General features: G+C 49.0%; 1 protein-coding gene across 8 annotated transcripts in view; it reads right to left on the bottom strand.

Annotated features, from left to right (window-relative positions):
* Window positions 1-14,232, bottom strand: part of LOC100647311 (mitogen-activated protein kinase-binding protein 1) — an 82,890-nt gene that overhangs the window by 10,693 nt on the left and 57,965 nt on the right. For 6 of the 8 annotated variants that reach the window (XM_048410723.1, XM_048410725.1, XM_048410729.1 and 3 more), the window contains 10 exons: window positions 5,081-5,303; window positions 3,582-3,797; window positions 3,189-3,371; window positions 2,783-2,943; window positions 1,863-2,691; window positions 1,580-1,790; window positions 1,226-1,475; window positions 679-1,135; window positions 414-482; window positions 33-146 (listed from right to left, as the gene is read on the bottom strand). In XM_048410723.1, the coding sequence (XP_048266680.1) occupies window positions 33-146; window positions 414-482; window positions 679-1,135; window positions 1,226-1,475; window positions 1,580-1,790; window positions 1,863-2,691; window positions 2,783-2,943; window positions 3,189-3,371; window positions 3,582-3,797; window positions 5,081-5,303 (2,713 nt within the window). The remainder of the gene's footprint in view (window positions 1-32; window positions 147-413; window positions 483-678; window positions 1,136-1,225; window positions 1,476-1,579; window positions 1,791-1,862; window positions 2,692-2,782; window positions 2,944-3,188; window positions 3,372-3,581; window positions 3,798-5,080; window positions 5,304-14,232) is intronic. The other 2 variants (XM_048410728.1, XM_048410726.1) reach the window with 2 other exon arrangements.

Below are 14,232 nucleotides of genomic sequence, written 5' to 3'. Positions count from 1 at the left end.
TAAGTGTGTTTGAGGCGTTAGTGAGATTATACCTCAAATTTAAAGCTGCCAAGACTGCTATCGTCGGTATGATGACGACACCTTGATTGTCGCGTCAATTCCGTGATATTGCTACCTCTAGTTACAGTCACGTTACCACCGATCACCTATATGTCATCGGTTGAAACAAAATAGAATCAACACAAAACAATCGCGAACAAATAATCTGACGTTATGATGGGAGAAGTAAAATAAAATAAAAGAAAAGAAATTGAGCAGTGTGGAAGCTGACTGGACAAAGTAAACGACAAACGCAAGTGTGGTTGGTCCGTTCCTCTCGCGAGCTGCCCGCGATTCGCAAATGCACACTGACAACACTCACTGGATACGGAGAAATTATTACAATTATTGTGTTACTGGGAATCAGTTAGTACCTGTTTCGTTTCATCTGCTAATTCTCTGTAACTATCTGGGCAAGGTTGAAATACAGTTTCGTCCTCTTCCTAGAACCAGTTATCGATCGTTAGCGTATCGTGAGCACCATTCGAAGAAAAAGAAAAGAAAAGAAAAGGAACGATTCATTGATCCATTAGGAGGTTTGTTTTAGCGCGGATCGATGCCGAGGACGATCTCGAAAACGATAAGAGATTAACGCGCGATCTTTGTCCACGGGTAACGCGTGTCAGAAAGCGACCTTACCCTTTTGATGACGATCGTTTCCCTGCGATAATCGCTGCTGCACTTGGTCTCGGTTCCGCTGTCGATCGAACTATCTTTCGAACCGCCGCCTCCGCCGCCGCCATCGGAATCGATAGCGCCACGAGGTGGAGGAAACGGTATAACTTCGTCGCTGTCGTACACGGACTTGACCGTTATACCGTCTCCTTGCTGAACCCTTTGCGCCCATCTGCCCTTCGGCAGGTCCACACCGAGGGGTCTCACGTTCGAACCGAGGACAGCACCTTCGTCCGCGTTCGTCGTGTTTATCTGCTTCTTCGCCCAGAGGGGTAACTGGCCCACGCTGAATCTGTAGTCCACGCCTACGTTCTGCGACGTTGGGTTCGCGTTTGGATCGAGGAATTCCGGCGGTGGCGAGCCGAAAGTTTCGTTGTCCAGCTGTATGTCGATGCCCGTGCCGTTCACTTGTGACGGCCTCCTGTAACATCGCATTTCCATCCATATCGTGCTATCGATCGCGTTTGTCGTTCGTTCGAAACTATAAGAGGCAAACGTAAGGTTCTCTTACTTTCCAGCTCGCATCGCTTGCTGAGCGAGACGCGCCTGCATAGTGACGACCATGTCGCGTGGAACGCGCCACACGAATATACAACCGTCTCCGCTGGCGGACACGAGGTTGCGACAGTCGGGACTGAAGCGCAGCCCTGTCACCAACTCCGAGTGACCGAGCATAGTGGCCATGCATTCGCCGCTGTAGTAATCGTACACGCACAACGTCTTATCCGTACACGAGGTAGCTACGTAGATTCCCGATGCGTCTGAAATGTCCAAGTTACGCGGTTTACCACCGTCTATCGATCGTTTCGCCGGAGTAGCTCCGACCAAGCGCAAATATTTGCATTGCCGTTATGCTTTGACTTACCTAGAACCACTTTGATGAGCGATCCGTCTTCGCCGACAGACCCCTTGAACGTTTTACTGTGTTTACCCGTGGCTACGTTGTAAACCCTTATGTTCCTGTCCTGGCAGGCGGTCAAGACGTGTTTCTGTCCAGAATCGACTTCCATATCGTACAAAGTGGTCTTGCCCTGGGCGTTGTGACCCCTGGCGAATTGCGGCATTCCTCCCGGTGTCTGAAACGATCGAGATCTTCGACTACGCGACTCTCGCGAAGCGACGCTACGAGAGAACGGTGACCGACTTACCGATTGCAACTGTCTAAAGATAATACTCTTGTCGGCACCGCAGGAGACCATTTGTATCTGATTGCTCTGATTACTCTGATTGAAGAACCTAACGGCAGTGATGGAAGAACTATGATCGTCGAGCGTTTGCAAAAAGTTGTATCCTTGATCGACGCTGAACACGTGGATCAGCCTATCCCTGGAGGCACTGGCGAGCAGCCTCGGAGGCTCCGCCGAGTATCGGGAGAATTTGGAATACTCCAGGCAGAGCACTTCGGCGTCGTGCGCCTCGATCAAGCACAGTTCCTCCAACGAGGAGAGATCGTGGATTCGAATATTGCCAGATCGATCGCCGGACGCCAAATGTTTCCCGTCCGGGCTCACTCGGATCGATCTGACTCCGTTTCGTCCGTCGTACGATGCGTCGCTCTTTTCGCTCGACCCGGCAGCCGCCAGATCCAGATCTTTCAAGTAAGTCAGCTCCGGATCTATGTAGAGCACTTTGAGCAACTCGTTGCTATAGATGTTTCGCTTGTAGAGCGTGTCGTCCGGGGAGATGTCCTTCTCGAGGTTCCACACGCGGATGGTGTCGTCGCTGGAACAGGTGATGAAACTGCCAGCCGGCATACTGGTCATGGAATCCGATCCTGTGGGATACATCTCGACGCCCCAGATACACGCCGAGTGGTAGAGAAACGAATGGGACTTGCCGACCCGCCTGATGTCCCGCACGTCCCACACGTAGATGCTGTGGTCGTTGTAGACGCAGGTCAGTTTGTTGTTCCGTTCGTCGAACGCCAGCGCGATCGCGTCCGGATACCTCGCGTTCGTCGGATGCTGAGACATGTGACTGCAATTGACAGACGATAGGCTCGATGAAGAGACGCCGATGGACCGTCGTCGGATTAAATTTATCTAAGGGAACGTTTAGATTCTCGCACCTAATGGACAATCCCTGAGCGACGTCCACGCCTAGGTAATGCGTTCTCGGTAACGTGGTGATGAACTGAAGCGTGCTAGGACTGAAGCACCTCACGATTCCCTCCGCGCAGCCGATGAAGATGTATTTGTCTCCAACGGCCATGCAATTGGCACTGCTCGTCTGAAAACAGCCGCTCCTTGAAACGAGCTACGGACAAGGTACACGGTGCGTTGCACGGTGCCGCGTATACGCTCGACAATTCCAAGAGACAAGTTGATACCGTGTTGTTTTCATGCAAATCGCGTTAAAATAAATTCCGTCGATGAGAGCAGCTTGTCGCGACGAGCCTCGTCGGTTCATGGTCGCGTAATATCCTTAAAAACGCAGCATCCGGCAAAGCCATTACGAGCAAAGTCATTACTTACGCGAAGCTCCACCCATTTGTCCAACAGCCTCCTGTTATTAAATTCGCATAGGAGCCCCGTTTTGGTGATCGCGTACGTCGAATCCGCCATATCCCCTCGGCCGCAGGCTACGTCCACGAAATCGTTGTTTCTCTGTTCTCCTAATATGGCAGACCGACCCATCAAAGGCACAGGTTCCTTATACTGCGCAACAAAGTTCCCACTATCACCACCTTCGCGTTACCGTTCTACTTCACCACCTGCCTCCTCCTCCGATCATCCTCTTTCTTTCTTTCTTTTCTACTTCCCTTACGACTCGCCCGTGCAAAATTACTTTTCGATCGATCAGGGTACGGTAGAAACGAGAGACCGCGTTCCTTTCGGACAAAGACGGCACGTTAACATCTGACTTACCTTGGCACTGCGCGAGTATTCGAGATACCAAAACTTGACGTGTCTGTTGCCGACGGTAACGAAGTAATTGCCGTTTTCCGCGAAGCAGACGGCCTTCACTTTGCTCGAGACTTTGTTCGACGCCACTTTAACATTGTTCCTCCAGTCCCAGACGTTGACGATCATATCGTGTTGAGAGCCCACGGATACCACGTACTTGTTGCTCGGTGAAAATGCCTTGAGAAAAGACCATCGTACGAACAAGCGTGTAAAAACGTTCTCTAGTTTGTCGTCTCGATTACGATCGACCGAAGAAAGAAAAGAAACGAGAGACCCTGAGCGAGATCGGTCGAAACGCCTTGTACGTTTTCGACCAAAGATCATCGTACTCGACGGATATGGAGAGAATGCAACGGCGAGTAATAAAAAAAAAAAGGTAAAAAAAAGAAAAAAGAAAAGGATACCGTTGTTCATTTGCCGAGAATGCTATCTCGTATTCACGCACGTTGCCCGACGTCGACGCGTCTCGCTGAAACTTCTTCGATGAAACGCGCGTCGTTCCTGCAACCGTTTGCTTGCTTCTCGTTAGCAGTCTGTCGCGAAAATTGTCTCCAGCGAGACGGAATCGTCGTTGACCCGAGAATATTTCAATTATATTTATTCGAGGTCGAACGACCATAGAAATTATACTTTTACGTTTCGTCCGCAAAGCGACGAAAGGAAGAAAGAGATAGCGCACGATCTCGATGATTACAACTTTATATATCCGCAACGACACGTAGTTGTGTTAGGAGCGCACGGCCGCGGAAGCAGCTTGAAACGGAGTCTTTGGTAAGCGGGTGCCGAGATAAAAGCCGTGGATCTTAATTAACATGCGAGCGGCGACGTAACAGAGGTAAAGTCGTGAGTTCGTAAAGGCGCGTTCGACGTGGTGGCGACCCTTTCTTCGTCGCGAGCATTCATCGCGGCACTTTCGGTGTTCGTCGCAATAGAACTCGAAAAGCTGGTTTCTCTGCTTGCGGAAAGTAATTTCACGTGGAAACCGGCGGTTCGCGCCGAGGTAAACGCGGACAAAGCGGCGCGACAAAGACCCTCGAAATTAAATTCCTCTCGGCGAAACAAAACGTACCCTCGAATTAAGCGCTTTATTTTCTTGGCGCGTGATACAGATTCGAGTGACCGACAGGCAGCTTGCACTACCAGACCCGACGTATCGATCCGAGCAACAAAAGTTTCCAACGATGTTCGGCGTAATTTCTGCCATAGAACTGTCGAGGCAGAGAGAGAAAGAATCTGATTGACAATCGAATACGCGCTGGCGGATACCGCCAGTGATATCGCGAAGCTAATGCAGATATGGTTAATTAAACGTATGGTTAATTAAAAGGAAAAACGTCTCGCCGATGCGTTCGCTGCACTCGCCACTCCGAAGCTTCTCCGGTTTCGTTTTCACGATTCGCGCGTAATCGATAGAACGCTTTTTGCGAACAGGTTGCAGGTTCTCCCAGCTTGCTACTCACCACGCAGTTGATGCCGTACTTGTGTCCGGAAAATTCGGCGAACTGCACGGCATTGTACGGATCGGAGATGTCCCAAACTCGAACGTTCGGCATGTGGCCGCATTCTCCGGTGGCCAGGAACCTTCCATCGCCAGCGAGGGCCAAAGAAGTTACCGTTTTGCGACAAGCGTTCAACACGTGGGCCTGCGTGTTCTTTCGTGGGTTGAACAAAACGACGGTACAGCTGAAACACAAAGGACGGATCGATCGTTGAATTTCGCTATCCTCCGCTCCATCGAAGATCGATTTCAAGTAGCGGTTCTTCTGCGAATACCGTAGAAAAAGAAGTTTCTTTCTTCAAAATCGTTCGCGATAAGATAAACCGCGATTGGACCATGGCCTTTCGTCACGGTTGCTCGAGCTCGATGTACCAGACGCGAGCTGGGACACCGTTTTGTAACGGGTACTTTGTCGTTACGACGAATCGGGTCGAGGAAACGAAAAGATGGAACAAATATTCGAACCTAGTTCGCGTTAGGCAACTTCTAGATCGAACGATCGGGTCGACCACCGGCACTGGTTGCTGGAATTCGTCGGTGTAAACGGAGTGTCGATCAAGTCGAAACGACTTCGGAGTCGTTCAACCAGAAACATCCCTATTTTTTCTTCTATTTTTGGCTATTCTTTCTCGTCCCTTCGACCGTAGTCGTCTAACGCTAATGCGTTGTACTGTAAATGTTTATCAACTGGGTATTTTCACGAATGCCAACGGCAAGCGACTTCGACGGACCACGGAACGATATCCGAAGCTTCGAATCGTTATTCTCCGTTCGCACAACTGCTTTGGCATTCGACAGAAATTCGACCGTTAGATCCGTTGCTCCTACCTTTATGTCGATTCCGTGGTCGTAACGCGTCTCACGAAACGTTGCCTGAATCGTGACCGCCGCATACATATGTATCTGCCATCGTAATTAGCGAAAAACAGACGAAGAACCGAGCGATTCGCGCGAAACACGTTCATTACGAGCAGCGAAGGCAAGCTCCGTGACACTCGAAATTGGAGAATTCTCGGGTGAACGAACGATAACTTCATCTTCGATCTGCCGCTGGCTGGCAGCCGGAGAAAGCGACGCGAACGATTACGAGCAAAAGGTTGCTGCAAATTCGCCGCAGCGATACGACGCCTGCGACTGCACCGAATTTTTGCCACTTTGCCCGGCTCGTCGTTTCCTTCGAAATCGATACGATTCGATGACTCTCCGCGGGTTCGATCGATGATTCGTAACGGGTTTACTCGCACGGATGAACGTGCATATCGCGACAGTTAGTCACGCTCGCTTGCAAATGCTGTGGCACGTGTTACGCGTTTCTTGGTCCATTTGATAACGCGTTGCAAACGCATGGGCGCGGCGGTTTCGACTCAGTGACACTCAGCTTCGTCAGCTATGCACTGGAGTCGCGATTCTCGTACGTTTCAAAGAATTCCATAAACGACTCTTCGAACGTTGTTACTCAGTCTGATCTAGTCTGATTCTAAACAGGTTAAACGGGAAACTATGCCTTTTGCGAGAAAGTGCTATGCGATAAGAGAGAGACGAGCGTCGAAAGTGTTATCGTCGATGTGAGAGAAAATAAGAGGAACATAGACTTTGTAAGACCTTCTGTCTGAAATTCTTCGTTGACGTGGAAGAAGAATTGATACTATCGCTTAAAGCGTTGCGTCACTCACATATGCGGGCGATAGCATTTATGCGAGCAACTCAGGATGAAAAGAACAGAGGGTGGAATAAGGAGGGAGACCTGAAAAGATAGGTTCGTGTGTGGAAATTGATAAGATTGAATTGCCATGGACAGATTAAAGCTATTTAAGGCTTTTAAAAGAAAAATAGCTTCTCATCAGCCAGTCTCCTGGTTACGAGCGAATAGAATATATACTTTATCAAGATAGAAGCGCGATCATGATCACGGGCACATTCATTTATAACCGAGGAACCTTGGAAAAAATGGCTGGCTTTTTATCTGGTCGCACACGAGGTTGCCATACGATCGACGATAATCGAGGCGAGGGAGTATAAGGAAGCAGTAAAGTCTGACGAAGGTACACGAGTTGTTGAAATGGCCACAGCTACGCTTAATAAAATCCGGGATTTTAGAAGAAGCAGAGGTGACGCGTGCCAAATGGTCTATAAATTAGAAGTTGGAGTCGATAATTACGATCACACGGAGGTCTCTCACCCTGCTAACCGCGGCAACGTTAAAGTACTTGCAGTACACACGGTTTCTAGCAGGGGCGAACCTGATGGCGCAACGCTCGGCCAAGTTGATATCGATTTACTGGAGCAAAACTGGAAGCGGAGGAAATTTGAATGTACATCGTGCGACGGTCGGTCGATCGGAGGATAAAAAAGATGGAAAGAGAAGAATTTAAAGCGAGTAAAAGGATACGAGTGCTCCTAAAGCAGCTGCGGTTGGCGTTCGACTTCCGGATTCCAGAGGCCGGCGCCAAGCGACGAGAGGCGGGACGAAAAACAACCCGGAAAGTGCGAACGACGCACCAAAAACGGATCGCGTGACCGCGGTCTCCGAAAGCGTCAACGAGCACCACTGGGCAAGTGTAAAGCTGCGAGGCACGCGGTCGTTCGCGGTAACACGAAACGCGACTCGTGCGACTCGTTGAATCTCGTTGTCCACCGAGGCGATTTATTTCGCCTACCAACCTAAACCGCAACGTGTCAATAAACTCGGTGTCAACCGGCCGTTTCTTTTACGCGCTACCGTTTGTCCCGACATTACGTTGGCAAAACACCGACGTAACGTAATCTCGCCGCAACCGCGCTCCGTCCACTCTCTTTCGCAAAACCGACCGCACTGGAAAAGTTCTTCGCTGACGTAGAGCGTTCGTTGTCGTCGTGGACGCGTGGCGATTGCACGTGGTGACGCTAGACGAAAAAGCTCGCCGAACAATTTCCCGACGGCGAAGCGACAAATTAGCAAAGCGCGCGGCACCGACGGTGAAAAGTCAAGTTGTCGCAGGTCGTTGCACCGCAGCTGACCTAAGCTACGATTACGCTGCTAAAAATATGTGCTACTTTCTCGTCGTCCGTCGTCTATAACTGTTTACAGTCTTGCAAAAAGTCACCGTCTATACCGGCGCGTTCTAGCGCCGATGTCTCTGTGCGCTCTCCATTGGTTAACGATCGTCGTTCTTGATCGCTCGACACCGACGGAAGGCGAGGGTTAGACCGGCCAGGTCGAGACGCGGCAGAAGCGGACACACTCTCGACGCTGTCGATTACACTCGGTCTGGTTGACGAACGCGCTTGGACCGACGGCGACGCTCTATGGAACGAACACGAACGGTGTTTCTCGTCGAAATGGATCCGGGCAACTAGGTGGATCGTGATCGGATCGTTTCATGAACCGATCGTTAGAAGATCTAACCGGGACGCGGTTATATTCCAATTACGTTTCGTGCTCTTTAGATACGCGAAGATCCTTTCCTTTTAGTAACATGGTCGTTGGAACGACACGGCTTTATCCGCTGGATGTTCCGCTGCAACTGATCTTATGAAACTTCGTCTCTATCTTCCCGATTGTATCGAAAATGGGTTTCAGGCTGATGCTATATATATACGGATTTTCGTAAAGCTTTCGATACTATCGGTCGTTCTGTTTTGATCGCCGAGTTAAAGTCTCTTGAAATGAACGGCGGTGTGTGCTCTCGTGGTTAACCAACTTTCTATCCGACAGAAAGCAAATATTCCGTTTTAGTAACACATTCTCAAGCCAGGTCAAGGTTACTTCTGGCGTTCCTCGAGGTTCTCACCTTGATCTTCTGCTCCTTGTATTTTTCATCGACGATACATCTAATGTTTTTCGCCACTCTAATTATCGTTTATTGTACACCAACGATCCTAAGATTTTTCTTAGCCTCGATAATCCGCGACTCGTTCAATTAATTCGGAGCGACTTTGATAGACTCCACGAACGGTGTTTGTTAAGTAATTTGTCTTCCTATTTGACTGAGCGTCGCGTCGTCGAGTTTAGTCGTAACAAAAATAGTCACATACGCTACAAACGATGTTCCTTTATCCGCTTTGAGCCGTGTCAAGAACCTAGACATCATCTTCGCGTCTAATCTGACAGAGCGCGTTGTAAGAGTATTATTTCGCCTCATTCGTAGAGTTTCCAAATTTCTTTCGTAGTGCCGACACTCCTAGGACTCTGTACTTTCGTCTAATCATATCTACTTTAGAATATCACCCTGTCGCAATTTCTATTCTTTTTCTCGTATCAATAACACACAAGAAGTCCAGCGTAAGTTGTCAAACGTGGGTGGCAAAACCTATGTGTCTACTGTCTTGGAAATTTGACGAAATTCTTAATAACTCGAGTGTGCGGGGTCTCGGCAAAAGAAGAGCAACATTTGGCATATTCGTAAGTAATTATGTCCTGTTCTCGTATCATCTACCAGTTCTCTCTTAATGTTTCTTCGAGACGCCTCAGAAATAACTTGTCACGCGTTCATCAACACCGCGCAACTTCTGATTACTTTAGTCGTTACAATCGTGTGCTAAATCATACCAGTTCCTTTCACGAGATCTATTAGGTTTGTAGGTGCATTAGGTTGTCCGAAAGGTTCCTTTCGTTTCGCAAGGAAATAATAAATACGCAATATTTTACGTTTTATATTATTTTATCGAATTACGTATAGTCCATTTCGCAGTAATAGAACAGCGTAGTAATAAAATAAAATGGATCATACGTAATTCGATAAAATAATACAAAAGGAAATGCATCATTTCCTCATAGAACGAGAGAAACTTTTGGCACTTGATTTTCAACTGTTGAAAATCAGATCGATTACATTCGAGAATGCATCTTGATGAGTGCTTTATAAATTATCATACAAAAGAATACAGAAATTAATATTACAAAATCATATTTTCAAAGATGTAAATATGAATAAATTATTAGAATATGATGTTAATTTGCATATAAAACATTTTACCAGATACATTTTGTAAGACACGCGTCAGGTATACGCTAAATCATCGAAAGTAGCTGCTACGCCCGATCGAAAAGGTCTTCCGGTGCAAAGGGTCAACTTATTTTCGCGTTTATCGTTGCTTCCTTGGACGAGAAGATCGGCGCCGAGAAGCAACTGCGCCAAGGATTCTCCGTCAGAGGAGAGAGAAGATGGCAAGATGGCAAGGTGGAAGCAAGGATAGATAGTTGCGCGGTTCTCTCCGGTCGATAATCGCGAGCAGTTTGCATCGCGGATCGACTAAGCGTGTCTCTTTCGTTCGAGCATACGGTTCGTTTCCGTTTGCGAACGGCGTTCGTCGAGCTAGCCGCCATGCACGTTCGCCGCGTTTCCGGTCGCTTCGCTTTCGGTTCGCCAAAACGAGTATACGGCTAGCCTCCGATTAAAACACTTTCCGCTCGCTGAGTTCGTTACCGTAACGAACGAACGTGATCTTCCAAATCGACGGCCGGATAAACGTCTGTCGGAATGGTCGAGCATTTTTCTTTCCAGAATTTTATCGCAGAAGGAATTGGTTAACTACGAAGCTGGCTGCTACGTGGTAGAATGCGGAGGAAATCGCGCGTCGCGATCGATACAGAGCGACTCTGAAACGACGAGTGTGGGACAGGAAGAAGGGCCATTTACGAGGAGCAAGTGGCTCGGCTCGGGCTTGACCCGTATTATCAAATGGTTTTCATCGAAATGAAAATCTCGCGACCGCTACGTTCCTCGTTGATCGTAGGTCGGTCGAATCGCCGCGTGGTCTACTTTAACGTTGCTGAAAGGTTGGCGTGGGAACGCGACTCCAGCTGTATTCGAATCGCACTGGAATCGCGTCAGACGCTTCTGAAAGGAACACGTGGAAACCGTAGAGAAATCGTAGCTGGATGCTAGTTCTTCTTCCTCGTCGAACGCGAGAGAGAAACAAGCGGCGCGTAAAGCCGGGCTCGGGGCCGATACAAACTTTTCATTTGATTAACCTGAAAATCTACTTCTCCCGCGCAAACCGTCTACCTTCCTCGGACCTTCGTTTTCGAAGGCTGTTTCGAGAAGGAAATTCCAACGGTCGCACTCTTTTTACTCGATTCCAGAGAAGAATCGTAGACGCGCGGTTCTAGAGCGCTCGATCGTTTCCAAATCAGAGACGAATCGATCAAGAAGATTAGGGTCGAACGAGAAGGGACGAGATCGCAATAAAATAAACTTCGGACGGGGCTGTAAAAGTGACGTAAACTCTTTTTGCGTCTCTTGTGCGCACGAAATTCCCCTGACAACGATCCATCGACGCAACAAGATCGCTGTATCTACGACCTACTAAAAGCTGACACACACTGGGCGATGTAGGATAACAACGATTGCCGCAGCTCGACAGCTAAAGTCAGAAAATGCGTCAAATCAAAAGAAACGTAGTTGGATGTTCCAGCGATATTGCTTGGCTCGTAATCGAATGCCGTGCGTTTGCCCGTTGCAACTTTTTCTGACCACGTTCCTATCTGCTCCACCGTTATTTTTCTAGTTCATATGCCAGCAAAGCGACATCCGCCGCAAACGTTCGAGTCTTCTTCGAACAAGCTACTCTATCGAAAGAAAAAAAGTCTCGTCGCCTGTCGCGTGGTCGAGCGCTGCGAGTGGAGAAGCGTACCGTTAAGGCAACGTTACCGTCATGGCAAAAGCTTCGCACGAAAGTCTCGCGAGAGCCCGAGCGATGCACCAGGAAGCCCGTAACTGTAATTTCTAGCTACGGGTTGCGTGCGGAGGAACACGTAAGGTCGCTGGTATAAAGGTCACTAGGTCGATTATCGAGCATGGAAACCGGTCGACGGCGTTCTAATAAGTTAGCCGATGGAACTGGCTGATTTAAAACGACCGATCGCGACGTTCCTTCGCATCTCGATGACGGAACGACAGGTCACGATACGAGTCCCGTGACGAGCCGAAACTCGTTTACGACTTTGGGATGGTAAATTCGATTCGGCGAGCGATCACGCTCTTTGCTTTACCGCTTTAGAGATTTTCGAAATCGCCTCATCGAACGACTTACTTTCTTCGTATTCTGGAACGGATTTACTTATTTATTTATTTATTTAATCGGCACAGAACTCTTTCGTATCGAATAAGAGCGATCGTAAGAGGCGTCATGAAAAGGAGACGAGCACGAAACGTAATCGACGACTCAGCAGGAAACGTGGTACGATTTTAAGGACCGTGTTTCGTGTTTCGTACGCAAGCGTATTCGTAGAAAGAAAGAAACTCTCGTTTTCTTGCTCGTGCCGTTCGAACGCGTAACACGTTTGCTCGCTAGCCGGAAAAGATTGTCCCACAGTGACTAATTCCGGCAGTGTGTCGTCGGAACACAAGACGGCGGCGCTCGGCTGCTCCGCCTAATTATTAATAAGGGACTTTCTTCGTTTCTAGCGTTCTCCAGGCATGCGAACCAACTTTCCTCACCTCGAAGATCTACTTACCTTGTACGCGATCGCGTCTCGAAATACCGGTGGCGCGCTATTTTTGCCTCGCCGATGTCGACGTTGGAAAACACGGTCCGGTCGAGTTTTCATTTTCTAAGAACGGAACGGTTCTCGATGCTATCGAATTTGGAAAGTCCCGAGGCGATCACGATCGCGCGAGGAATATGGGTCTCGCGTTGTCTATAGCCGACGCTAAGCAAACCGTAATTCGTGTCTTGCGTTCTCCGTAGGTGAAATTTACGAGAGGAGCAATTACTTTTCTTTGCGCACGATTTTCTCCGGCAATTAATGGACTAGCGCGTTTATTCGTCTATCGCCTCTGTCGATTAAACTCGCAGCGCATCTGGAACCTCGAAACTGGGAAACAGAGTAGATCGAGAAACCGGGAAAGCGGAACTTTCCTTCGTAACACGATACACGCAATGTCAAGCACTTTCTAACCTTGGAGTCGAGCTCTCGACGATGTCGTTGCCAGATACGCGATCGACCGCTCGAATACGTCCACCCGTTGTCCCTCGCCACCGACGAACGAATCTCGATACGTGCAAGGACGCGTGGCCGTTCCGTTCGATCGAACGTGAAAAATCGACAAACGGTAAACGTGGTCAAATTTAAAAGGTTTCGCGTGGTCGTTCGAGGCGGTTTGTTAAATCACGAGCAACAGCGAGTCGAGCTACGATCGCCGGACAGCTGGTCGTAATTGGTGTAACGCCATCGACTTTGTATCAACGTGTTCGTGAAAGTACCGGCACGCTATCGGATAACGTATCGAGTAGCCGCTATTACGGTTGTCTTTAGCGCGTACAACCGGTATCATCGCGTAACCGATCTGGCGTTTCCTACGCGATTAAAACAAGACGAAAATCGATGGTTGGCGAGATACGTTAACGCGCCTTGATATCTCCAACGCTGGATTTATTACCAGCGGGAGAATTTGACGAGGACGAGGAAGCGGCGAATTCTAACTGCTACTAACCGCGATGACATAACGAGATCGGCCGGAGCAGCGACTCGAACGGTAGCCAGATGCATCGAGGAAAATCGAGCGCGGTGCTGGCAAGTACTCGCATGCTAACAGCTACTTTCGACTCGGGGAAGCTTTGTTCACGCACGCGTAAACACGCGTATGCGCGAGGAATCTCGCCGAGCTCGTTACCATGCTCGTGCTCGTAATTACGCTACATTACGTGACCGAAGAATCATAATTCCGCTCGTGCTGGAAACATCGCGGCATCGATGCTAACGAACGTCTCGTATCGGCCTGTAAACCAGGCCGATCGAGTCGACGACGAAACGAAAGGAAAGAATCGCCGTGGTTTGACGCGGCAAAAAACGCATACACAGCCAACCGGTGCAGAGGTTGCCAGGTCGATCGAACGATTTAATTGTCGCCGACGCTTATCGTTCGAGGCGGATCTCCGACACAGAATCTTTTGGTCCATTCACCTCTCTCTTGACCCGATTTCCGAGTACCGTACATAGCTGTTTGCTTGTTCGCTTGCACCCGACGTATCCACGACATGTACGTTCTCGACGTCCGGCTCGATGGCGCCGCGGATTTAGGCGACTCAAGTAGCACGTGCGAAAATCACGAGTTCTCGCTCGTCACCGTGCTTTCTGTCAAGCGACGCTAGATTACGCGCCGAGTTAACGCGTCATCCTACTCCGCCGTT

The sequence above is a fragment of the Bombus terrestris genome, chromosome 12 (assembly GCF_910591885.1).
Source record: "Bombus terrestris chromosome 12, iyBomTerr1.2, whole genome shotgun sequence".
Taxonomy (NCBI): Eukaryota; Metazoa; Arthropoda; class Insecta; order Hymenoptera; family Apidae; genus Bombus; species Bombus terrestris.
The sequence above is the reverse complement of the archived record's forward strand: the minus strand, read 5'-3'. Positions and strand labels throughout refer to the sequence as shown.